This window comes from Botrytis fragariae (assembly GCF_013461495.1).
Source record: "Botrytis fragariae strain BVB16 chromosome Unknown tig00000012, whole genome shotgun sequence".
Classification (NCBI taxonomy): domain Eukaryota; kingdom Fungi; phylum Ascomycota; class Leotiomycetes; order Helotiales; family Sclerotiniaceae; genus Botrytis; species Botrytis fragariae.
This window is the reverse complement of record NW_023500989.1, coordinates 2888982-2913095: the sequence shown is the minus strand read 5'-3', so window position 1 is coordinate 2913095 and position 24114 is coordinate 2888982. Positions and strand designations below refer to the sequence as shown.

Genomic DNA, 24114 nt, shown 5'->3' with positions numbered 1-24114 from the left:
AAAACTATCATAGGAAGCAGTACATGTCATATGATATATAGATTTAGAATCTTAGGATCATATTTTCCCATTCTTCTTGTATGTTCTCCAGATGTTGAATCGTATAAACTGTAAAATGCATTATCTATTACCAAAAACTATATAATAATGCCGCGGGATTGTTTGTTTTTCAAATTCTAACATACTTCAGATTGTTTCATAATTCTCACTCTTACTAAAATTTCACAAGTATACAGTAGTATATACAAATAAATTATACATTTCTTATTTCTTAATTCATATCTCATACATCATATACCCCAAGCAACTCCAACCATTCCACCACTGACTAAAACTACGACTCGGCTGCCAACCCCTTTTTGATATCAATCACACTAACAGTAACCTTATTTGTCGTACTAGGTGGCAAAATTCCACCACCGGCAATCAAAAGATGGTTCTTATTACTATCCAACACTCTCAAATGTCGGGTGTAACTTGTTCCCTCTGGAGTTGCCACTGTCTTCCATGCATCTGCAGCTCCAAGGGCTCTATTGACGAAAACTTCCGAGCGGCCTCCGGAACTGACAATGATAGTACCGTTTGCACCACCGATTGGTGACCACACGTTATATGGGGAGCCGGTGGGCTGGATACCGTTGTTTGTGATCAGAGGTGTACCGGGTGCGGAGAGGAAGGTAAGAGGAGAAGATGAAATGCGGTAGTAAACGGGGAAGAGGTAGGTGGAGGTGTTGTTTACGGTTGGGCCACCGCCGTATTCGTAGGTCATGATGTATTTACCGTTGGGAAGTTTGGAGATGGTTGTCATTCCTGGACGAGCGGTATAGGTTGAATAGTGAACGTCATCTACAATTGCTCCCCAGGTGAGGAGGTCAGAGGAGACAGTGTGGACGAGCTTTTGACCGTATAATGGATCACGTTGATCGGAGTAGTAGACTTTTGTTTGGTCAGTATTTATGGGATGGTATAGATTATGAGAGTACTTACGAACAACCTGTCCCTTGTATGTGAGAAGGAAAGGTTCCCAAATAGCAGGAACACCATTATCAGGAACAGCTGCACCACCATTTGCTACAGTCGATACGAATTCCCAAGTATATCCGTGATCCAAACTAGCATAGACATCAATCTGAGTCTCACTCAAATCCGTCGGGATAGAATTTCCAGTCGCAAGGATAGTACCAGCTGGGTATTTACCGACTTTCTCCGTCATATAGTATAAGAATGGTTGATATCTCAATCCCCATCCATTGACCTGGTCTGTAATATTTGAGATATGTTTCCATGATTCTCCACCATCTGTACTCTTGAAGATGGGGAAATAGACAAGAGGAGGTTCGGGACTGTAGTTTTCCCATGTAGCTAAGAGCACACCACCTGGTAACTCGACAGTTCGGGCATAGAGAACACCAGGATCAGTCCAATTAGCTCCAGGAGTAAAAATCGTGACATCAGAAAATGTGCTAAAAGGAGCAAGTGCAGGAGCCGCAAAAACCGTCTCGCACACTGCAGCAAGCAGCGCAAAAGAGAAGAACTTCATCTTGAGTAGTAGAGGAGGATCTAGTATGAGAACATAAGGAGAAACTACACAAACAACAAGAGAAAATTCATGACTTTTATACTCTCCTCTATACCCCTGTATTCCCCAAGTTTGATTCACTTGATCATGACCAGGTACTCCGGAAAAATACCCCGCATGAGAATAGTAACCACTGGGAACATAGCTTTGCATCGTACTCTCCAGTATGCGGTCGGTATGGGGATGTCCCCATGTTGATCCCCGCAAAAACTATAGTTGAGCGCGCTGGCCATCAACACGGGACTGGTTCGCAAGAAAGGTTTCTCCAGTGCATTTGGATGCGCACCAATCGGAGAAGAGCGCTAAGTGACTACATCACCCCATCGCCGGTAAAGAAAAACATGTACTTGGCGTTGAGGTGTACCTTGAGAGGGGAAACTTGGGGATACTATAGATTGCATACAGATGTACTGGCGGTGAAATTGTTTGTCCGAGGTTTGGAGTTCTTGGTTTTTCTTGGAGAAGGTTGGGATGGATGAAGTTTTGTGCTAAATTGTCATACGAGAAAGCTAGCGTTGATGATACAATCATTGGGTTGTTGCCGATATAAATTGAGTCTTGGTATTATTACTCAATTTGAGTCAATTTACCACCAGTGTGAATAACTAGTATGTAAATCAATTGACGGGTATCCATCATGTTGTGAAGTTCGAGAGTTCCAATGACAATGTTTCTCGGCCTCATCCCATCTCAAAAGAGGCAAGAAGTGACGATCCTCAGCACGTCACCATCGCTTGCAACTTCCCTTCCAACTTTTCCCAACCCCATGCTATCAACATCTGAATACCTTCACCATTTCACCTCAACAACTCAATCTCATTGACCCCAAGAGATAATTCCTAAACACCAATTCATCTCTCAATTAACAATCAAAACACCTATACAATGGCTACCAGATTCGCGATTCGCCGTCTTGCGACCCCTCAAACTTTCCGCACTTTCTCCACCACCCGCCCAGCATTCATTAAAGTCGGCGATAAAATCCCCAATCTCGATACCTTGGTCGAGAACTCACCCGCTAACAAGGTTAACTTGAGTGAGCTTACTACCGGCAAGGCTTTGATCATTGGTGTTCCTGCTGCTTTCAGTATGTTTATTCCCCCTTTTCTTGCTTTCGCTTTCAATCTTTAGTGGGAATTCCGAATCTGCAATTCTACTCAAATACTCAAATAGATTTGGAGACTTTCGATACCTAAAATCACAAAGGAAGAAGAAAGAAAGAAAGATGGATAATAAATTGACACAAAAACAGGTCCCTCATGCTCCAATTCTCACATTCCGGGCTACATCAATCATCCCAAGCTCAAGGAAGCAGGTGATGTATTTGTAGTTGCTGTTAATGATCCTTTTGTGTAAGTGAGCTACTATGTAAAATTCTGTCATCCATACTCGGCTCTATACTTTCCATTTGATAACTTTGATCGAAATGTCATGAGGATAGCACATAGATGGATGAAATGATCAGATCGTACTAACACGAAATTCCAGTACCAAAGCATGGGGCTCAACTCTTGATCCTACCGGTGAATCGGGTGTATGTGCTCTACCCCCCTCTCCCTAACCCATCCACTCACCCCCCTCAACCATCCGCGGTCCCCAAACTACCATTGACTCTCCCCTCAAACAGATCCGTTTTCTCGGCGACCCAACCGCCTCCTTCACCTCCGCCCTTGATCTAACCTTCGACGGCGCCACCATCTTCGGCGGACCCCGCAGTAAACGTTACGCGCTCCAAATTGAAGATGGGAAGGTTAAGGCTCTTCATGTTGAGCCTGATAATACTGGTTTAGATGGTATGCTTTTCCATTTTCAATTCCTTTCTACAATCTTTTGCTTCTCCCTTCTTCGTTTTCGATGTTATCCACCCAGTCCCGTGGTATCTCCACACATCACTCTCATCCTAGTTCAATCATCGCAGCTCGAGAGCAGAGCAGAGAAAGGCAAAGCAGGAGAAAAAAGCTAACACAGCCCCCTCTAATAGTCAGCGCCGCCGAAAAAGTCCTCGGCTAAACACCCCAAGTCAAATCAATTCATGATCCCTAGTCACCCAAGTCCTAGACATTTCTCACTTTGATCAGTGGTGTATTTATCCATTACTTCATCTGCTTCATATCCACATGTCAAATAGCTGGCCCACGAACAGATACCTCGAAATGAATGATCAAAATACTCTTTCTGCTTGTACCCATCCATCGTTTCCCAAACCGTGAAACATCTACCTAGTAACCAATGAATGTGACAATGACAGTGACCCCTTCATCTCAAAGCAACAATCCCAGCACACCCAATACCCAAGGAGAAACCCCACAATGAGATACACGATACAGGTAAACGCACCAAGACTAGCTTTAGTGATGCTCCTCTGTATTTTAGATTTTGTAATTATCAAGGTCCGTTTTCTCTATACACTATCATCGAGAGCTTATTATTTTTTTAGGACCGAGCAGTCTATTTTTATAGTGCCTCGGCCAAATATTGTGCCGATCTGAACCCCGAGAGCGATATATATAAGCTGCTCATACCCCAATTCAAAACTCAGCTGTATCTGTCCGACAACCACAAGATTAAAGTGATATCTCGTGTTCACTTTCAAACCATCGGGCCCAAGTTTTGGGGGGCCAGTTGTTATCATTCGCTCAAGTGCGTCGGATGTTTAGAACTCCGTCTTCGTTCTGTCAAATCATGCCTAGGCAATTAGTCGCTGATGTTGGATTGGATTCTGGTGGTGCAGAAGATCGCTCGAATAGCTACAATCGCATCCGAAAGCGAGATTCATCTATGCTATATATATTCTCTCAAGTTACATTGCGTATATTCATGATCCTATTATGCTGTACGACGCGACGTTCTACCTCCCCCTGCATCTTTCTTACATTGTAGCACCTTGTAATGTCAGCCCTAGAGCGTTTTACATTCATCCTTATTTTCTTTATGTGTGCGGCTACTCCTTCAAGAATAAAGCATAGTTCACGGGATGAAGTTTACTCAAAAATCTACCCATGATCTGGTTTCTTTTCTTCGTCTTTCTAATAGGCAGTGCCGGTGCAGCGGGCACCTCTAACAATTTCATATTCCCCTCAAACCTCTCAACTCTCAACGCTTCTCACGTCGTCGAAGGATCATACGAAGTAGGCAGCACAGTCGACTTACGATGAGATACCATCTGGGATATGGTCACCATTGTCATCTGGCAAAATGGAAAGCCACCTTATCAATACCTTCCTAATTCTGGTAACTCAACCTTTATTTTTATTTTACATTCCATCTGATGGATTCCAATATCTCGAAATTCGTTTGACATATTGAACTCATTCAAGACATTTAACCAGCTCGAACCACTAGGATTTACTGAGATATCTACGGTGGCTGGATAATCGAAAGCTTTCTCATCTGTACTGAACTTGAATGAACTACGTTGTTTCATCTTACTAACAACGTTTCCAAATAGTTCAAATACCCAATCTGGTAAATTCATACACATGGATTATCGATATCAGTGGCACGAACGGTAATCCGGGATTCGACCTCAACAATGGATCGACATTTTATTTCATAATCACGCATACTGGAACCCCTGACTTATTCGCAAGTCAGTCGATTAATATTACAAATAAGGCTATCAGTTCATCTGCTACTTCTTCTCCTTCTTTGGCAATTGAGGCAACAAGTACTGCGAGTGTTTTGACGGCTGCTTCGAGCACATCTTCTTCAGCTGCTTCTCCAGCTACAACATCGAGTGAGTTGAGTACAGGTGCTAAAGTGGGTATAGGAGTGGGTGTGACACTGTGTGTTGTGGCTATCGTCGCAGCATTTGCGCTAGGATATTTTTTTCGACGACCTTCGAAGTCTCCAAGTACTCATATCATGAATACGAGACCGAGAGATGAGTCGGCGGAACCGAAACCATTTGGATGGCAACCGCCACAGGAATTGTCGTCTAGCGCCCCGCGCCCGAAACCATTCGTACCGCAACCTCCTCAAGAATTGTCATCGAAATCTACACGCTCGAAGCCTAAGGGTCCGATTTTTGAGATACAGGGGTAGGGAATGCATGAATTGCGTCTAAACTTCGAGGGAGTTTTGATCTCTTTTTGTTGGTCGCATGGTTTTATTTTCATTGAGGGATCTTCTGAGCCGATTTTGTTCGCATGGTCAAATATCGTAATGCATGATTTGCATACTATTACGGTACGCTTCCTGTAAATAGCTTTTAGAATATACATTACTAGTACATCTCACAGAAGACAAAGTGTTGATAAAGGTACTTGGATATTTGTTATTTCATCTCTTGGCATAATCGCGAAAGTGTTACGAGCACCTTCAAGCGAAGGGATACGAGTATCGAGAAAGCCATCTATCAACCGAGTTTCGATTTCTCGAGGTACAAAGTGATCAATTTTCTTCCGTGTTGCGTGGTGTCAATATCAAGCATATATACAAGTCTGCCACAGAATCGGTGTCTCAAAAACATATAACGAATTCCACAAAAGATCGGAATGGATTTATGTATTCGATCAGCCACTACAGGAGCGCTAATAAACTCGTGGTTGATGTTCGCCTCCGCCTCCGCCCTGATATAGTGTATATTTGTTAACATCATCCAGAGCCACAATAAAGTTTATTTATTTGCACGAAAGGATTTTGATTCGTCTCGAGACCACACAGAAAGAGGGAGACCACTTTAGCCCTTGTGCCAATAATACACGAATACAGAGACGAGACGAAGAATTGTAGTACCGGGTCTGTTACCCGAGGCGAGGGTGACAGTGTCTCCTATTGATACCCCAAAATTGTGCTGGGGCGTCTACAAACCAAGTCCCCCTTCCTCCCCCAACAGGTTCGCTCATATAATACTTCATCCGCCAAGAAGAAAAGGGTTAGCTGCCAGTCCAACATTCGTCGCTTTTTGTGTCCGTAATCCAGCATACCAGATCACGCACCGGCCATTCATTTTCTGCACCAAAAGTTTCGATCCCCCTTTCCGCATAACGAAGAGGTGCCAGAAGAAGCCCCTCGTCGTTAGAAAAGCCAGTCTGAATCCCGACAGAAGAATTTCAGATATTATCAATATGTCATAAATCAGCTTCGCACTTCTGAATCCAGGAAACCTATTCATCTATCTACCTATCTACACACACACACACACACACACACACACACAATTCAATTCTCCTGCTCCGCTCCATTCCACTAATCTCCTAACCAGCTAACCCACTAACCCACCAACCTCCATACTTTGCGCAGGTAGATACTAGATAGTTTACGTATGGATTTAAATTCAAGGGGATCGTTGATATACTAAGTACTTCTCTCCCCCCCCTTTATCATCTTACATATGATACCTGCCCACCCACCCCACCTACCAATTCACGTCAACTTCTCTTGCAGAGGAAAGAATCTCTCTAACCAGTATTATTTCTTTCGAACTCTGCGGATTCTGAATCTCAAAACTCAAAACTCAAAACAATCATCACAATAATTTAATAGCCTAATTTCACCAAAGCATCTCGGATACAAATATTCCCTATATGAACAGAACATTGAGATTTAAAGGCTACATACAAATCGCTAAACGATGTCTGAATTGTCAGATAAATTAAGGAGGCTCAATTCATCAAACTCCAATTAATAACGCTAAATAACTTAATTCCCCATTTTCCATTCCATCGTACATGATTTAAATCATATCCCATGATATCATCCCCAAAATCATCCATCTATAGCAATGCTTGCTCGCTCAAAATCAATATGGTATCTCCACCTTACGCCAAACCAAACCAGAGATCCACACCGCACTTGTACAACCAGCAATAATAGACTGCTCGTATTAAACCAAATCCCAACCAAGAATGGCCTGAACCCAATATAAACCTTCCAAATCACGCCATAGAATGCCCAAGTCCGATATATTCACCAATTGAAATAAGATTCAACTCCAAATCTCACAAATGTTTACAACATTCAAAGTTCCACCTCATCACTCTCCTCCAACGGAATCGGAGGAACGGATTTACTCGCCGCACTCCCCAACTGAACACTCTTATCACTAGCTTCCATTTCATACCTTTCCTCCTGGATCGCCACAGCCTTCGGATCGACACCTTTTACAAAAGCCAACATATCAATACTATCATCATCATCGTCGTCGTCTTCTCCAGCGTCTTCAACATCCATGGCATCGCCATCAGATGATACTTGAATGTCGTTATCTGACATTAGATCTTCGCCTTTTTCTAGAGGTTCGTCTCTAAGATGAGAAATTCCCATGAAAGACGACGAGGTATCCGAAAATTCTCCTGTGGTTTCAGTGCCGGAAAGCATGTCGAAATAAGAGGATGGCTCGGGTATGGGTGACGGGTGGAGCATTATCAATTCTTCCGAGATGTTTTCAGTCTTAATGGGTAAACTCTCATATGGTCGTTGCGGTGGGCATCCATTGGCAGGATTGGTTAAGGAAGCCAATTTACTAATTATGCCATCCGCCTTATTCTGAGGCTCGGGATTGTGAAATGAATCTAATGAAGACTGTGAAATTGTGTGTAAAATCTTCGAGGTTGAACGCGGAGCAGAGAATTTAGAAACCTTGAAAGGAACATGGTCATGATTCGTTGTCAATCGTGTATGAACCTTGTAAAGCAAGTGGTCGGCTGGCTGTGTGCCGGCGAGCCCACTGGCGACAAATTCGGCAAGGGGCTGAGGAGATTCAGGGTCGTCACAAGCGATGTCGGTGGTAAATTCGAAGTCCGTATCATCGGAGAGTACACTAGGGGTTTGTGGTCTTGTTTCTGGGGACTGTAACAGATCTCCTCCTTTGGAATAGTCCTTGAAAGGCCTGAATGGTAGAAAAGAGCCGGAAGGAGTCCTGTCCTTAAGAAGGTGTCTTGTAGGATGTGAGCAGCCGACAGCATCTTCAGTGTGATTGCTGTAACCATCTTTGTCGACGCTGGTAATATGTAACGGGGTTTCAAGGTCGCCACGATCACCAGAGAGATCACTAAAGAATTTCGTTCCATTGTAGAATATCAATGGCCCATCATCGCGTGGACTGTTGTCATGTCTCTTGATAGGGAACGCAAAACCGGGAAGACTATAACCATTTGGTGAGATGTCGCTCTCATCACCAGACACCTCGGACGTATGTTGTGGATAACGAACAAACATCGGCTCATAAAAGCATGCATCCGTCACTTTAGGATTCCTTGAGCTCTGGTTTATAATTTTCAGGGGTGCTTGTCCCGTAGGAGTGAATTTGTTGGCATGAACCTTGCGTCTTTTGCGCGAAGCTTCATCACTGCCATCACTATCGGGTGGAGATCGTTGATGAACACTGCTATTACCGCTGTCACTGCTTAAGCTTGTTCCTTGCGTACCACCTCTCCATCGCAGTTTCTTGCCATCTGGAGATATCTGAAGTTTCCTACTCATTTCGGTGACGGCAGATCTAATAAAGCCAGGCGTAACGTTGATAATATGCAATTGCGCCATATTGATGAGAAGATTCAGATAGACCCACCCCTCGGCATCAACGGCAGCATCTTGTGATTCTTCTGTTAATAGTTGGGGTGCTGAGATTCCGAGGTGGCGAATATACTCGACATTATCGGAACCGACTTGGTCACGATCTGGATCCAAATCCAAGGGTCTAGTCGGCCTTTGCTGTGGTGAAGGGGATCCGCGAGACTTTTGGGGAGAATTTGACTGTCCTGTTGGCGATTGGCTATTCTTTGAATTGTTTACTAATCCCTGCTTGTCTAGTTCCATATTATGTGGCCCGATATGAGCTTCGCGTACACCTTCTCTAGGGTGGAAATGAATTTGCGAGGCATGGTCTGCTCTCGCGGCCGACCTAGACACCTCTTGCTGTTGTAAAGATTGACTATGCGCACCGATGAGCGATCCTGTCTTTCCTGTAAATAATTGTTCTAGACGCCGAACAACCATCCTCTTTCGCTGATTCTCGGACATCTCGAGGGACGATCTCGGTTGTAATCCCTGAGGAATGTCTTGCAAGAAATCTTGCATTTTTTGATCGTTTGTGATCCGCGATTGCGTTGGCCTATGCCCTTCTCCAGCCGAGGAGCTATGCGAGGGCCCGGATCTTGACATCGAGGCATATGCGGAGTCAGTCGGTCGGGAGTTAGACCCCGATGAAACAGATTTATGCTTTGTGGGTTTACCGGAAAGCGGATAAGCTCTTGACTGTCGACCTGTTGGACCATTGATACTTAGATCTTCTGACGAACTGTCAAAACTGGTAGAAAATGAGCGAAGAAGTTCTTCTAGCTCCCTTCGTTTACGTGCCGATAAGGCATGGATTTTGACTTCGAAGAGTTTCTCGTTCTCCAAGTGGGTAGTCGATGAACGCCCATATCTTTTCAATTTCTCCTTCAACTTCTGATTTTCGATGGTCAAATCGTCAATGATACTGCGATACTCTTCTGATGCACTGCCATCTCGAGATCTTGATATGGGTTTCAATGAGTGTAGATTGTATCGGTTGCCTCGAAGTGGAAATTCTTTGCTGGAATCGGTGTCCTCGTTAGAGCTGTGGTGAAGAAAGTATGGCGGGTCACCTGCAACTATGTCAATTTACAGGAGCCGGTGAAGCTCCGTAACCAAAAACTTACTGGTGTCTCCAGAGTCCTGGTTGACAGCAATCATAGGACGTGTATTTGAGCGATCAAACCATTCATTTACATTCGTCGCAACAGTATCTTCTGAATCGTCCGATGTTTGTTTTCTGAAAGGCGAGGTGGAATTGCTTCTTGGCTTAGTAGAGGTGTCAACTTGCTTTACCACACTCAAATCCGACCTTTCCTTCCCAATAGGATCAGGCGTGTCGTGCCTCAAGGAGACGGAGAGATGTGCCGGAGGTCTTCGAGGATGAGAAGCCGTCGCAACCATAGTTGAATCTGATTCCAAATTCATAGTCGACGAGACAATTCAAGATGTTTTGAGGTACTATAAATGTAAAGAACCCATTGCAACAGGCCGTGGACAATATCACAGTCGACCTACGGTTTGAATGAGATTATGTGCAAATGTTGAAGCGAGATAGCCTTATGAATCTTCACCGACGGATTTGTTGGATATATGAAATAGATTTGAGCCTGCGTGAAGTATTTATTTTTATTTTTTTCCGATTGAGTACCTAGGTAGGTAGGTATGTATCGTATTTCGTATGTCCGAAGGAGGGGATACGATTGAAAGCTTTAACAATTTGGGTGATTAATACTTGGGTACCGGCACCTTCTGGATTCTTGAGAGAAGCGAAGACCAAGGTTGTATATAATTCGTTGAATGAGGAGGTACTGGATATTGCATATGTGTGCGCAATTGGAGTAGATGATGAAAATGGGACTTCTTTACGTCTTTACAGAGAAGGAAAGGATTGATGAAGGGAATAATATTCTTTTTTGGTGAAAAGAAATAAATGATAAAGGAAAGAGAATATTCATCATATTGACCATATCATGCCTACCTAGTTTGCTGGTATTATTGAAAGTTGAAAAAATCGACCTCATGTTTAGGTTCTTGCTTTGCTGATGCGATAAACAAGCCACGATCCATGGACCAACTTTCCAGTTTCTGAAGGGTCGTCGAGATCTGAAAATCAATGGGAGATCTGAGCTTAGGTGGCATGATCTTGGTGTGATTGGTTGATGGTCTTACTAATCCACAGAAATCCGGACTCCACCAATCGAGAATTTACGATGGTGAGTTTCCCCAATTCAAGTGTTGAGGAGAAGAAGTTGTATTCTGTCCGAGTCTGTAGTGTATGTATATGTCTATCTGTATTTGTGTATGTATGTACGAAGTATATATATATATACATATATACACATACACATACATACACTCATACACATAAATATATATAAAGACCAAACGATCGATTTACCGATTTTCTCTACACCAAAATCCGGTCCCGTCGCATCCTCCAACAACAGGGGAGTCGGACTGTCGGAGGAGCCCTGTTGAAAGTCTGGATGCTCTCCCTCTCCATTTCCTCGATAACTAGGGGTCTTTCTCGATTCAGGGACCTTTATTAGCTTCGGAGTAGCCACTTTCACACTAGCCGATGGTCTACCCAGGCAAGAAGCATTGATCATGATTGATGTCACCTGCATTATTCCAATTAATGAACCACGAGCCATACCTAGGTAATCCACGAGCCACAATCCACAACCCACAAGCCACAACCCATGAGCTATCCAGCCCTTTTCCAACGGAGACTTAACTAATTACCAGATTATCACTCAATGCCCCTCACCAAGTAGGGCTCAGATGTTTGAGACACCAATCGTTACGAGTAGATGTCTGAAGATACAGATATCTAATCTCGTCGAGTGCTATTCAGATATCCAGGTATCTGACCTCATCTCATCTATGCTAAAGGATCAAACCATATTCAGAGATTCCAAATCTCTCCTTCCAATTCGAGATCGAACAAGCATTGAATGATATCCAACGACAGAAATCACCAAGCGATTGGCAACGTTTTCAACTTAATCTCGAATCTCGATTGGCTCTGAAACGTTCCAAGCTGTCTTGTGCAATAAGCTTGATAAGCTCGTTTAACCCCTTCTGCGATTTCATTCGGCATTCGGAACGTTGAATTCGATTTCATCGACGATGAATTTGAACAACGTTCTGTATTACCCTAAAGAACCTTCTTCCCATGGTCTTACTTCAGATGGGCATAGATAGTCAGAAGTTGTTTCACGTGTATATCGAGTCACATTTTTTGCATGAGCCTAGATTTGGCCACTAACCTACTATGTCATTGAAATTTGAGTGGCAACGATATGTATCGAAAGATCAACATGTCAAAATCTCCTTATGCCATTCAGCAGCCCTTTTATATATTGGTCTAGCACACCGGGCACGCACTAAAATCGCCCAAAGTCGATCTGTACATGGGATCAACAAAGATACGTCCTACCCGGTGTTGTCGGTGCGGAAAATACAGACAAATACCCTTTCAGGATACAAACCTTCCGATTCGGTCAATTTGCGTTTCAATATGTGTCCCGAAAAGAAAATGATAAGCTTACCTAGATGCGATTTTTGGGGGTCTCACAATTGGGCAGATATTCAACCATGGATAATGAATGAGCTCAGAGTTTACATCCTGATCAACCCAATTCCTCGCCTATTCTATCAAGAAAAAAGGGATCGAGATTTCTGAACCCTCATCACAACGGTGCGACCCCTCTCCGACATGATATGATCTCCGGCTCTTAAACGCCCATTCTTGTGATTACACAGAGTTGCTTCTCCTTCAATCTTACTCCGTATGACAAATTCAACCCGCAAAAGATAAAGGTCCAGGAAGATATCAACCATTCACGCCCGTCACGAGTGTCTCATCATACCAAACTCTTGCCCATTTTTACAATCTCCAATACCAACCCATCATCGAGAGGCGCGTCGGATCTTCCCAATGCCTCGTACCCCATCTTCTCATAGAATGCAACTCCACTCAAAGTTGAGCCGATTTCAGCCTTCTTAAAGCCCGCTTCTATCGCAGCATTCTCACAAGCTCGAATAATCATACCAGCAATACCTCTTCGTGTCCAATTAGGATGAACAAAGAAAGCACGAATTCTGGCACCATCTACATCAGGATCCAACAGTTTTGAATCTCGAGTTGCAAATTGATCACCTCCATACAACGTGGACCTATAAGATATTCCACCACTTCCCACTATCGTATCTCCAGATGTCACTACAAAGTAATTTCCATCCTGGATGAGTTGGGTGTCAACTCCGTATACTGATTTCAGAGCCCCGGCTATTTGGGCTGGCGTATAGTGTTCGACTTGGAGACCTCGGACCGACGCATCGATCAGCGGATGAAGTTGCGGGATGTCATTGACGGTAGCTCGGCGAAGTTGGAGTTCCATGGCGAAATTGGTATGTTATTCTTCCCCGAGTACGACAATTTGTATTCTCTCGTCTGTCTCAGATCGAAATACTTTGATCGAACCTTTGTGAATCTCTGAACCGTGAACATATAACCGCCCACTTTTGAAGCCATTATCGGCCGGGAGATTATCGGAGGTGAAGCTGTACAGAAGTGAATCCGGAAATAGATAAGAAACCTAGGTATTTCTATCACCAATTCATGATTGATATCACGATGAGGTTGCAGTACATCTAGGCACCAGTCAAATGGTACCGAAATCGCACGACCTCATGATTTGATTGTTTGGCTGCAACACTGCGGCATGATTGGGATACTGATATGGGAAAATGGAAAATGATGCCGGTAGGTGATACGATCAATATAGCCGGAAGTTATCCCAAGATTTCTCTAAGCATGGAAAAAGCATTGGATGCGCGTATGGCACGAGAAGAATGCACGACGACCCTCCGTCTTATGACTTTTTTGTCCGTATATTAATAAATGTCGATTGAACGCCATTCTTTAGGAAACTCACCCGACGGGTATATACTGACGAAATCAGAGACGCCTTGTGAGGTCTAGATTGGAGGTGCAATCAATACATGAAGATATCGTGAATACCTATCCATGGATGATATGAGATGATGTTCGCATGGATGAAGTTTTTCAATCTATTCAAGATGATCGACCAATTAGATGTTTTTATTCCTTTATAACTTTGGTTCATTGATTCACCTTGCTAACCAATAGTGAGGTTTATATTGCAGTTAGTCGAGAATGTCATCAATAATTATAGCAAATAAGTTAGTTATATCAGAATCCGAATATTTCTTCTTCAAGTAACCTGGAACCTTTGACAATTGTTTAAATTGGATTACGTCGTGTATTCTTCCTTCTTCAGCCTTCTTCACTGCGGGGTCAAATTGTATGGTAAGCGGGATAATCTTCTTATCAGTTTTTATAGGAACATTTCCAGCAGCGGAATACTTTGTACAAGGTAGATGTCAACAAATAAAACGCATCGACAAACACACATTACACTCCAACCACCTTTAGACGACCTATCTGAACGTTTGAAGTAAGAACTGAAGTATATCTTCACGTTCAGGGCCCACTTCGAACTATCTAGTAATCTCTCGAATGCTTTCTCGGTGACTTTCAACATGGGGTGGAGGAAAACCTCCTAGAACTCTCCGCCGATGAGGTAATTGTTGTTAATTTGATCATTGATGCCCACCACCTGCAAATATTCCATGTTCCTGTTGGCGGGGAACGAAAAATACTTGACAATAAAAACCCAAAGGGATATCATAAAACTTTTAGAAGACTAGACTAGTATTCCTAGATTAAAAGATATTTTTTCTGCTCTTCTTTTCAATCCCTTTCGAAGAAGTTTACTACACCTTGGACAAGTTCATGTAATCGCTATTGAAGACATCTTTGTCCTTTGTTTTTTTCTGAAGCTACCCATCGACTGTCGGTTTCCAAGTTTATCTATATTTATAACCTTGGAAATTATTCACTCCCAAGCTCAAGCTTGCCAACGAACAAGAAAACCACTTACAGGAAAACCACTCACACCTTTTGGAAATTTATCCAACTCATACTACCTATTTAGCCTTACCGGGAACACCCGTTTATCGCTTGTAAAGCTTCCCATTATCTACTTCTTTGACAGCTTCCTTTAAAGATCTCAAGAGGATCTCAAGAAGATCCATCTCAACTTATAATCCGAACCATTTGATCTAGCCCAGTTCTAGTTCTACTTGTGCCATCAGCCGCACATTGCATCACGACCATAAAACGAAAATAACTGCAACATGCCTTCCATAGTTGACGAGGAGCCCAAAGCTTCTAGCAGATTACTTCTGGTATCAAACAGATTGCCCATCACAATCAAACGAACTGAGGATGGTCAATATGAATTCACTGGTTCCTCGGGTGGATTGGTAACGGGTTTGAGTGGATTGGCAAAGACGACTACATTTCAGTGGTATGGATGGCCAGGTTTGGAAGTGCCAGATGCTGAAGCAAAACCTTTGGTTAAGAGATTGAAGGACGAACATGGTGCTCATCCAGTTTTCGTCGATGATGAATTGGCAGACAAGCATTACAATGGATTCTCTAGTATGTATTTTCTACCAACTCTGCCCGGTTGCACCTGTCGTTACATCTGCAAGTACTAACAGCAGTCATAGATTCTATCCTTTGGCCTCTATTTCATTACCATCCAGGAGAGATTACATTCGACGAGTCACAATGGATGGCATACAAGGAGGTCAACAGATTATTCGCGAAAACGATTGCTAAGGATGTACAAGATGGTGATTTGATTTGGGTCCACGATTATCATCTTATGCTTCTTCCAGAAATGTTGCGCGATGAAATCGGCACCAGCAAGAAGAATGTCAAGATTGGATTTTTCCTTCATACACCTTTCCCTTCCAGTGAGATTTACAGAATCTTGCCTGTTAGAGAATCTTTGTTGTTGAGTGTCCTTCATTGTGATTTGATCGGTTTCCACACATATGATTATGCCAGACATTTCCTTAGCAGTTGCTCTAGAATTTTGTAAGTATCAATCCTGCTCTTCACAAACTCCATCTAACAACATATAGAGAAACACAAACAACACCTAATGGTGTCGAATTCCGTGGTAAATATGTCACAGTAGCTGCTTTCCCCATCGGTATCGACCCCGAAAAGTTTATCGAAACTCTCAAAAAGCCAAAGGTCGAAGAGCGCATTGCTCAACTAGAGCGCAAATTCGAAGGTGTTAAACTCATCGTCGGGGTTGACAGATTAGATTACATCAAAGGTGTCCCACAAAAATTGCACGCTCTTGAAGTTTTCCTCACAGAACATCCCGAATGGATCGGCAAGGTAGTCCTCGTCCAAGTCGCTGTTCCTTCTCGTCAAGATGTCGAAGAATATCAAAATCTCCGCGCCGTCGTTAACGAACTCGTCGGTCGTATCAACGGTCGCTTTGGTACCGTTGAGTTCATGCCCATTCATTTCCTCCATCAATCCGTCAATTTCGATGAACTCACCGCTCTCTACGCCGTCTCAGACGCCTGTCTCGTATCCAGTACTCGTGATGGCATGAATCTTGTCTCTTACGAATACATCGCCACACAACGTAAACGTCACGGTGTAATGATCCTCTCCGAATTCACGGGCGCGGCTCAATCTCTCAATGGCGCTCTCATTGTTAACCCATGGAATACGGAAGAACTTGCAGATGCTATCCATGACGCCGTCACAATGTCACCAGAACAAAGAGAAATCAATTTCAAGAAATTGGAAAAATATGTCTTCAAATACACGAGTTCATGGTGGGGAGAAAGTTTCGTAAGCGAGTTGCAGAGGATTAGTGAACACGCGGCGAAAAAATCAAGCAGTAAGGGGACGGTAGATAAGATGCCAGACTTGGTAGAGGGGGTTCAGCAATTCAATCTTGGGGAACAGAGAGAGGAGGGGAGATTGGAACCGGGTGAATTCGATGACTAGATTCAGGGTTTGGGATAGAATGGAAAGGGAGTACGACCAGATAGGAGAGAGGAAGATCTTTTGATGGGACCGCACATACTTTCCTTGATAGCATTGATGGGTGGATGGATGGACGGATGGCGTTAATATGTTTGTTTGTTTGCTTGCTTATGATTGATGACTTGATTCATATTTCAAATTGAATCGAATTGGAACATGCACGGATGGATGGATGGGTGTGCTGGGAACATAAGAAAATGGGAAACAAACAAATACATACATACATGTTTACAGCATACATATATGCGTGCAAACATATGTGCATAGATAGATAGATGAATGAAAGAGAGAGAAAAAAATGATGAAATGAAAAGAGATCATATCATATCATATTCACCGTTAGAATATCTCTATCAAAATCTACATAGCAAGATCAAAATCACACGGAGAGTCAATAATAAAAAACAAATAACAAAACAATAAGAGAATTTTCATTTTTGATTTTTGATTTTAAAAATTGAAATGAATCATTTGATCGAAGAAGGAATTTGATGCGTGTCTCGACTAAATCAACCCACCACCCACCTTATATCTCTCACGAACGTAATCAGAAAAAGGAAGGAAGGTAGGTAGGCAAGAATGCAAGAAAGAAAGAAAGTCTCTACGTATAAAATTAAGACTTTCACTCCATTCATGTATACATCAATCATCTGATTCCTCTTACATTCTCACTCCTTAATCATCATTTTTTCCCTCACACGCACCATTCATTCTCTTTCTGTCCATGCATGCATGCAACCATCCATCCAATCACCCCGTACTGAATTCCTTTTCTCCATCCTCCCACCTCATCCTGCTTCTCCAAACTCACAACCTAAGAACTAACCTTCTCCCTCATCATCCCCATCCACTGCTGAAAGCTCATTCCCTGATCCGCCCTATCCTCGACCAACAGCGTCTGGGCCCACAATTTCAGCGACGGTTCTCCGTCTTCTCTCACCACATACAAATGCGGCACGACAATACTACCGACACCTCTACTCCTATAATCTCTTGCTTTCTGGAACACATTTCTGACTCTCTCACTAAAATCGTTATCCAATTCCGGTAGTGTCGCTTTCCCAACCTTTAGTTTCGAGCGATCCGAAATATCAAATACGTCAGCTAACAATTGAGGAACGGCGTCGCGGCCGACCCAGAGGAATTGTGTTTGGCCGTCATCAATAAGATAGAGACCGAATGGGACGAGACGTTCCGATGAAAGATTCATTGGTGGAGGAAGGACGATTTGATTTGTTTCCGGGTCGGGGATACCGGCGTTATCGGGCATATCATGCAATGAGTACAAACGTGGATAGATGTATTGCATCAAGAGTGGAAGAGGAAGTGTGGATAATTGGCAAAGAGCCGCAGATCTCAAATCTGAAGGAATTTGAGCCGATTTTCGAAGTCCAACATTCTTGATGAGACCCAGGAAAAGAACTGGTAATCCACGAAGGTTGGCAGGGAATTGAAGTCCACCGCCACCCATATTGCCACCTGCGAGCTCTTTCTTGAATGTTTGGAGAAGCTCAATCAATTTCGATTGGAGAGCTTCACGTGCAGGCTCAAGCCCACCACTCAATGCACGCTCAACAGCCTTGTGACTGAAGTAAGTAGTAATTGCGCATTGATCAGCAGATGCATAAACATCTTGAAGAGTAGTTGTTGTAGGTAATGACAAAGTCATAACTCTAATACGACGTTCTCCGTTACTTGTAGTGTGCAAGACGGCCGTTTGCATGCAAACAAAGTTCTTGGTAAGAGACTCATCGATAGCAACTTCGACAACATAGCTTTGATCGCGAGGGAAGGCTGGGAAGGCACATAGATCCGAACTTCGGTTGAAGAAATTACCATAGAAAGTGCTCATTCGGAGGCCGGTAGTAGCACGAACACGTAACACTGCCTCAAGACCAATCTCAGCAGAGAGATAATCACTGAACTCGGTAGCGAATTTGATAGCGTCTTCGCTTCTTCCAGCATTCCATCCAGGGTAGAAATAGGTTTGTCCACCAGTATATCTTGGAAGGTTGCTAAGAGAAGCAACATCCTGATATTGTGATGAGAATAAGAACATGTCGATGGAAACTTGGTTCTTTGAACATTCGACCGCAAAACTCTTGTAGAAACTGTTGGCTGTTTGTAATAGACCACTCTCCTTTGAGGTACCCAGTAACTTTTTATCCTCGCGCATCTCTAATTTGCCAAATCCAACATTAGGTAATGAAGCAGTGATTACAACAATCTTTCCACCGAGAGGAGAGATAAGTTTGTGGCCAGCCCGGAGAGCTGAACCCATACATGATCCATTGTTTGTATTGGTCTGGAACATTTGAGGAAGAGTCATGAGGAATTTCTCTACATTCAATCTGCATTCAGACAATGGCACCAATAGCTCTTGAGGAACTGGAAGGAAAGGCTCATCCAGATCGCTAACAACGAGCATATTTGTCTCGCCATTCTCTTCCGTATCTTTTGGAACTTGGAAGTAGTGTAAGCTGGAGTCTACAGCCATAAACCCAACTCTTGTTCTTCGATCCGCATTTGGTATCCTGTTAAGACTGTCGAGAATAGTTCTGGCACTAGTAGCCAACAAGCCACAAGATACAGAAGCGAAGCTGACGTCGAACAAGAAGAGATAGACAAGTGGTTGTGGAGGTCTAACCATATATTCCTGTGGTGCGACGAATTCCACCACTGCGTGGTTGAGTTCCGGCCGTTGCCATCGGTCAACACTTTGTTGTGCAGCTGCATCCCAGTCGAAAGCTTGTGGAACATCGTTTGTGAGGTTACACATATTACACCTCCATCTGTGGCCATGGTCGAGGAATGAAACATATGGGTTGATGTATGAACGACATCTTCTACAACGTGAAATGACTTGATCTTGAACAACTGGTACCGGATCGTCGACATCGTGCAATGAAGTGTATGGCTGTATAACTAATGCGAAAGGAAGTTTCGATTTCTTGAGGAGAGAATTGGTCGTAGGAACCGCATTCAAAGTGGATCTAACATATTTTGGTGGGCAATTCGCATTTGGGGAAGGGGTGACACTTGACTATTTAAGCATTAGCATAGAATTCCATAAAATAGATATTCAAACTTACATTTGCAGGCAAGATAATTGGAGGAGGAGGTAAGTCCAACTCTGCGACATTGAAAGGTTGGTTGGTGAGATCTGTAGGATAAAGCTGATTCAACGCAACCTGGGCTGGAGCACCACCAGGACGAGCTTGAGCCGCAATAGGTTGTTGCGGTCCACCCATTCCCATCTGCCCCATTCCTTGAGTAATTCCCGCTACACCAGGAGTAACGGGTGTGCCTGGACCAGGATATCCGGCATCAGGAGGTTGATAACCACCCACACCGCCGCCATATTGCGGTTGAGCGAAACCGCCTTGAGGAGCGCCGGCCATGCCAGCTTGTGGAGCTCCATATGCAGCAGCGGGATCTGGTTGAGCTTGATATCCGCCATATGCAGCAGGTGCTTGTGCGGGTTGAAATTGAGCACCGCCATGTGTTTGTCCTCCTAAGGCTGAATTCGCACCTTGACCAAAATCATAAGCTTGTGTCGCATAACCCCTCTTCTTCTTCTTTCCGGCATCTGCTCCTGGCGGTCCAGCTTGTTGTGTGGGAGAAGTCAGTGGTTGTTCATAGCCTGGTTGCGCGGGACTTTGCTGTGCGTATGGATCTTGAGGAGGATAAGCTTGGCCTGGATATCCATCTTGTGGTGCCGCCATATTTGCTATTGTTTTAATTCTCTGGGGCAGCGTTTCCGAGATTTAAAATGTGGTGTAGTGGCGCAAGAAAATTGGTAGTCGCGCTTGAAAGCTTGATGTTGTCCTGTTCGAGGGGTAGGTCGAGTATGGAAAGTGACAAGTCAATACCCAAGCTTAGAATTCTTGGATAGATCTACGATAGTTGATTGCCTCAAGGAACACGTTGCTAAGAAAGAGCTTCCTAGACAGATGAGATCCGAACAGATTGTAAAAAGTCCAGGGGTAGTTCTAGACAACAAGAGAAGATTTGAAAATTATAATCAATTCATTCATGACATTGAATTGAACTTTGCATATGATATGTATGATCTGTATGATATGAAATTGGTTGAGATTCCAAAGTTTGGACTTGGACTGGTCACTCTCTGAAAGGAATCCTGGCCTTTCGGCTTTCATCATTCACGCCCACCGACTGACCAAAGAGCCCACCCTCCACCAAAACTGCCCTCACCCAAATTATTTTGTCCCGCAGCATCACGTGTTAGAGTACAAGGCAGGTACAAGGCAGGGTACAAGCACAGCCTTACAGTGTGTCGAGAGTGGTTATCGGGCTGTATTGGGGACTGTATTGGGGGTCTATCTTACACTATGACCCCCTAAATTTGGAATCACTACCTAGTAAGTACCTGTCTAATTGATGACTGCGCAATCCCCAAATCCCTAAAATCCCTCTCCGTATTCCGTATTACGTATTACCAGGATAAACATCCTAAATTAACAATCGCAATATAACTTGCAGCCCTTCAATCTGAAACTTATCATCTACCAGTACATATACTTCTCCAACATCCAATTCTGTGGTTCGAATTTATATTCTCCATTTGATAGACAAAGATCGATTCATTCATTTTATACCCATAATAAATCCATTTATTCCTCTTCAAACAACAGAACAATGGCTTGGGGATCGTCTTCAAAAGCCCCTCTACCACCCCGCTCTGCTTTAAGGTATGTCCAGCTGTTACCAGATATCTCTTTGTCTTTGTACGAACGTTGGAACTTTGTCGCATACACCAACCAATCTTGTTCTTACCTACTCCTCTCTATTCTCTACCTTCATTAAATAGCACAAATCAAATCAAATCAAATCATGTGGAACTTCAACCCCCCAAAACAATAGCTAACCATGCTCCCAACCAACAGCAAGCTTCTCCCTCTCCTCGTCTTCCTCATCGTCCTCGCCGCATTCGCATTCGTTGGCTACCAAGTCTACCTCGTCACGCAACAAGTCTCGAAATCCGCCTCAGACAAGATGGCTTCCAAGAATGTTTCGTTCACCAAGGACGGCGTCAAAGTCGGAGTGAAAGAGTTGAAAAATGAAAGTTATGTGGATAAAACTCAAGGCTTCTTGGTCAAGGCCTGGAATTTAAGTACATGGCCTGCGTACCAATCGAGATTGGGCTGGAATAGTCCCAAGGATAGTGGAAATGGTGGGAAAGTAGAATCTAGAAAACCGTGAGTTTGCTCTATTTCTTTAGATGCGCCGAAGAGAATGAGGGAAGAGTGGGTGGAATAATTATGAAATTTATGCTTTCAGTTCTCCTGCTGTTCCCGACCTCCTTCCAAACAACTTACTCTCAGAAAGTAACTAATTTCCCATTTCCCCCTTCAGATATTCTCGCTCCTCATCCAGCAGATAAATCAAGCTCCCTTGGGCGCAGATCTCGCTAATACCCCCGATTTATTTCTTCATATTTTGTATTACCGTACTCTCTTTCAAGTTTCTCATTACCAGATTCTCTCTGAACCAAACCAGAGAATATCCTCTAAAGTGAGGTCAATACAGCCAATAGTCCTTCCATCCGCGCAAAGCATGAAATCTTGGGAAAGGATCGATGGATGGGGCATTCATCGATATTTTTATACTACAGATCTACAGTACTCGCTCATCTTCCAACTCCGGTTACCGGGCTGGATTATAAGGGGAGAGGTCGTCTGAAATTCCAGACCCCCATTACTAGTAATGGAATTGCGCAAACGTTGGATTCACGGAACAGATGAGCGTTGGTCAGATATTCTCATCTTCATCTTCATTGGGATTCTCATATACCCATCTGGTATTCTATTTCATATAACTACTCTCTTCATCGGCTCACGAATACTGGTTTTACGACGACATACGTACGAGTATTTCCTAGGTTATGTTATCTCAGATTCGATCTCATGAACCCTCTTCATAAAAGGTTATGATACTAGATATATATAGCAGAGCTATACAAATCCCATCCTCATTCTGAAATCAGAATCTCACATCCTTCTTGTCTCCTCGTGTCAAATTTGAGAAGTGAATATACATAAATAGAGAGCTTCTTTAATGCAAAATCATTCATAACGTTCCAAGTAGATTATTCACAAAGTTTCTGAGAAATTCCAAACTACAACCCGTTAACTGATGCTTGTTAATTTTTAATCACTTTAATATGGTCGGGTCATTTCATAATCCTACTGAGTCCTTTCTAATATGTAGATCGATCTACTCACCCTGATATCTATATCCAATTATCCAATCCATCATTCATTCTGATCCGAATACTACACCTAAACCCAAACCTAAAGCCAAACATATCCCACTACTACTACTACTACTACTACTACTACTACTACTACTACTACTACTACCACCACCAAATAAATACTAGATAACTCACCACTTTCAAAACTCATTTCTTGCCTCCCTCTCCCTCTCCCAGCTTTCCTAACCTCATCAGCAAACTCCATCTCCATTCAGATTCCATACCACTACATCGCTCCACCACTCCATCGTTACAGTACAGTTCCATACCTCTCATACCTCTCATATCCCCTTACCACATGACATACATAAACCACAACCCAGAACATAATAGAATAGAATGCCTTGATTTCAATTCAACATACTTTACATATAATACTGTGCTTATAATACTCATCATACTGTATTCATATACTCTATCTATTCAATCCTCTCGAGTATCTATGTAACATAATATAATGTATATATATATATTTCACATGTGTATGTATAACAACCCCTCTGCCCCCTGCTCCCCTTGGCTAACCTATAAACACTATAAACACCCTAACACCTCAGCACCAATACCCACACCAGCCCGAGTTTTTGCTTACTGGCTGACTGACTGACTGAATTATAATAAAGAGTTAAAGACAGAGATGTACAAGAGGTACAAGATTAAACAACAGTATACGCCTTTCCTGAGGACTTTTCCTCTCCTCTCCTTCCCTTTCCTGGCCTTTCCTTTCCTTTCCGTGACCAAAATCAAAATAAAATCAATCCATACGCTCCATTCACCCCTTCCCTTCATTCCATTTCA

General features: G+C 43.2%; 8 protein-coding genes across 8 annotated transcripts; 4 read left to right on the top strand and 4 right to left on the bottom strand.

The window, feature by feature from the left end:
• Positions 1-334: 334 nt before the first annotated feature.
• On the bottom strand, positions 335-1540 carry Bfra_003116 (putative bnr asp-box repeat domain protein; the record flags this gene model as incomplete). Its single annotated transcript, XM_037333528.1, has 2 exons — positions 335-936; positions 988-1540. The coding sequence occupies 2 exons, from the start codon at positions 1538-1540 to the stop codon at positions 335-337; spliced, it is 1155 nt and encodes a 384-aa protein (XP_037195656.1).
• A 924-nt stretch (positions 1541-2464) lies between these two features.
• Positions 2465-3636, top strand: Bfra_003115 (putative tsa family protein; the record flags this gene model as incomplete). The annotated part of the gene is made up of 5 exons (XM_037333527.1): positions 2465-2666; positions 2832-2931; positions 3068-3113; positions 3207-3372; positions 3561-3636. 5 exons carry the CDS (start codon positions 2465-2467, stop codon positions 3587-3589), a joined length of 543 nt encoding a protein of 180 aa, XP_037195655.1. The 3' UTR covers positions 3590-3636.
• Positions 3637-4749: 1113 nt separating this feature from the next.
• On the top strand, positions 4750-5623 carry Bfra_003114 (uncharacterized protein; the record flags this gene model as incomplete). Its single annotated transcript, XM_037333526.1, has 2 exons — positions 4750-4810; positions 5028-5623. The coding sequence occupies 2 exons, from the start codon at positions 4750-4752 to the stop codon at positions 5621-5623; spliced, it is 657 nt and encodes a 218-aa protein (XP_037195654.1).
• Positions 5624-7540: 1917 nt separating this feature from the next.
• Bfra_003113 (putative frequency clock protein) lies at positions 7541-10507 on the bottom strand (the record flags this gene model as incomplete). Its single annotated transcript, XM_037333525.1, has 2 exons — positions 7541-10152; positions 10207-10507. The coding sequence occupies 2 exons, from the start codon at positions 10505-10507 to the stop codon at positions 7541-7543; spliced, it is 2913 nt and encodes a 970-aa protein (XP_037195653.1).
• Positions 10508-12951: 2444 nt separating this feature from the next.
• Bfra_003112 (putative gcn5-related n-acetyltransferase protein) lies at positions 12952-13488 on the bottom strand (the record flags this gene model as incomplete). The annotated part of the gene is made up of 1 exon (XM_037333524.1): positions 12952-13488. One exon carries the CDS (start codon positions 13486-13488, stop codon positions 12952-12954), a length of 537 nt encoding a protein of 178 aa, XP_037195652.1.
• A 1822-nt stretch (positions 13489-15310) lies between these two features.
• On the top strand, positions 15311-17000 carry Bfra_003111 (putative glycosyltransferase family 20 protein; the record flags this gene model as incomplete). Its single annotated transcript, XM_037333523.1, has 3 exons — positions 15311-15617; positions 15689-16061; positions 16109-17000. 3 exons carry the CDS (start codon positions 15311-15313, stop codon positions 16998-17000), a joined length of 1572 nt encoding a protein of 523 aa, XP_037195651.1.
• An 853-nt stretch (positions 17001-17853) lies between these two features.
• On the bottom strand, positions 17854-20764 carry Bfra_003110 (putative transport protein sec24 protein; the record flags this gene model as incomplete). Its single annotated transcript, XM_037333522.1, has 2 exons — positions 17854-20082; positions 20132-20764. 2 exons carry the CDS (start codon positions 20762-20764, stop codon positions 17854-17856), a joined length of 2862 nt encoding a protein of 953 aa, XP_037195650.1.
• A 934-nt stretch (positions 20765-21698) lies between these two features.
• Positions 21699-22262, top strand: Bfra_003109 (uncharacterized protein; the record flags this gene model as incomplete). The annotated part of the gene is made up of 2 exons (XM_037333521.1): positions 21699-21751; positions 21947-22262. 2 exons carry the CDS (start codon positions 21699-21701, stop codon positions 22260-22262), a joined length of 369 nt encoding a protein of 122 aa, XP_037195649.1.
• Positions 22263-24114: the final 1852 nt, after the last annotated feature.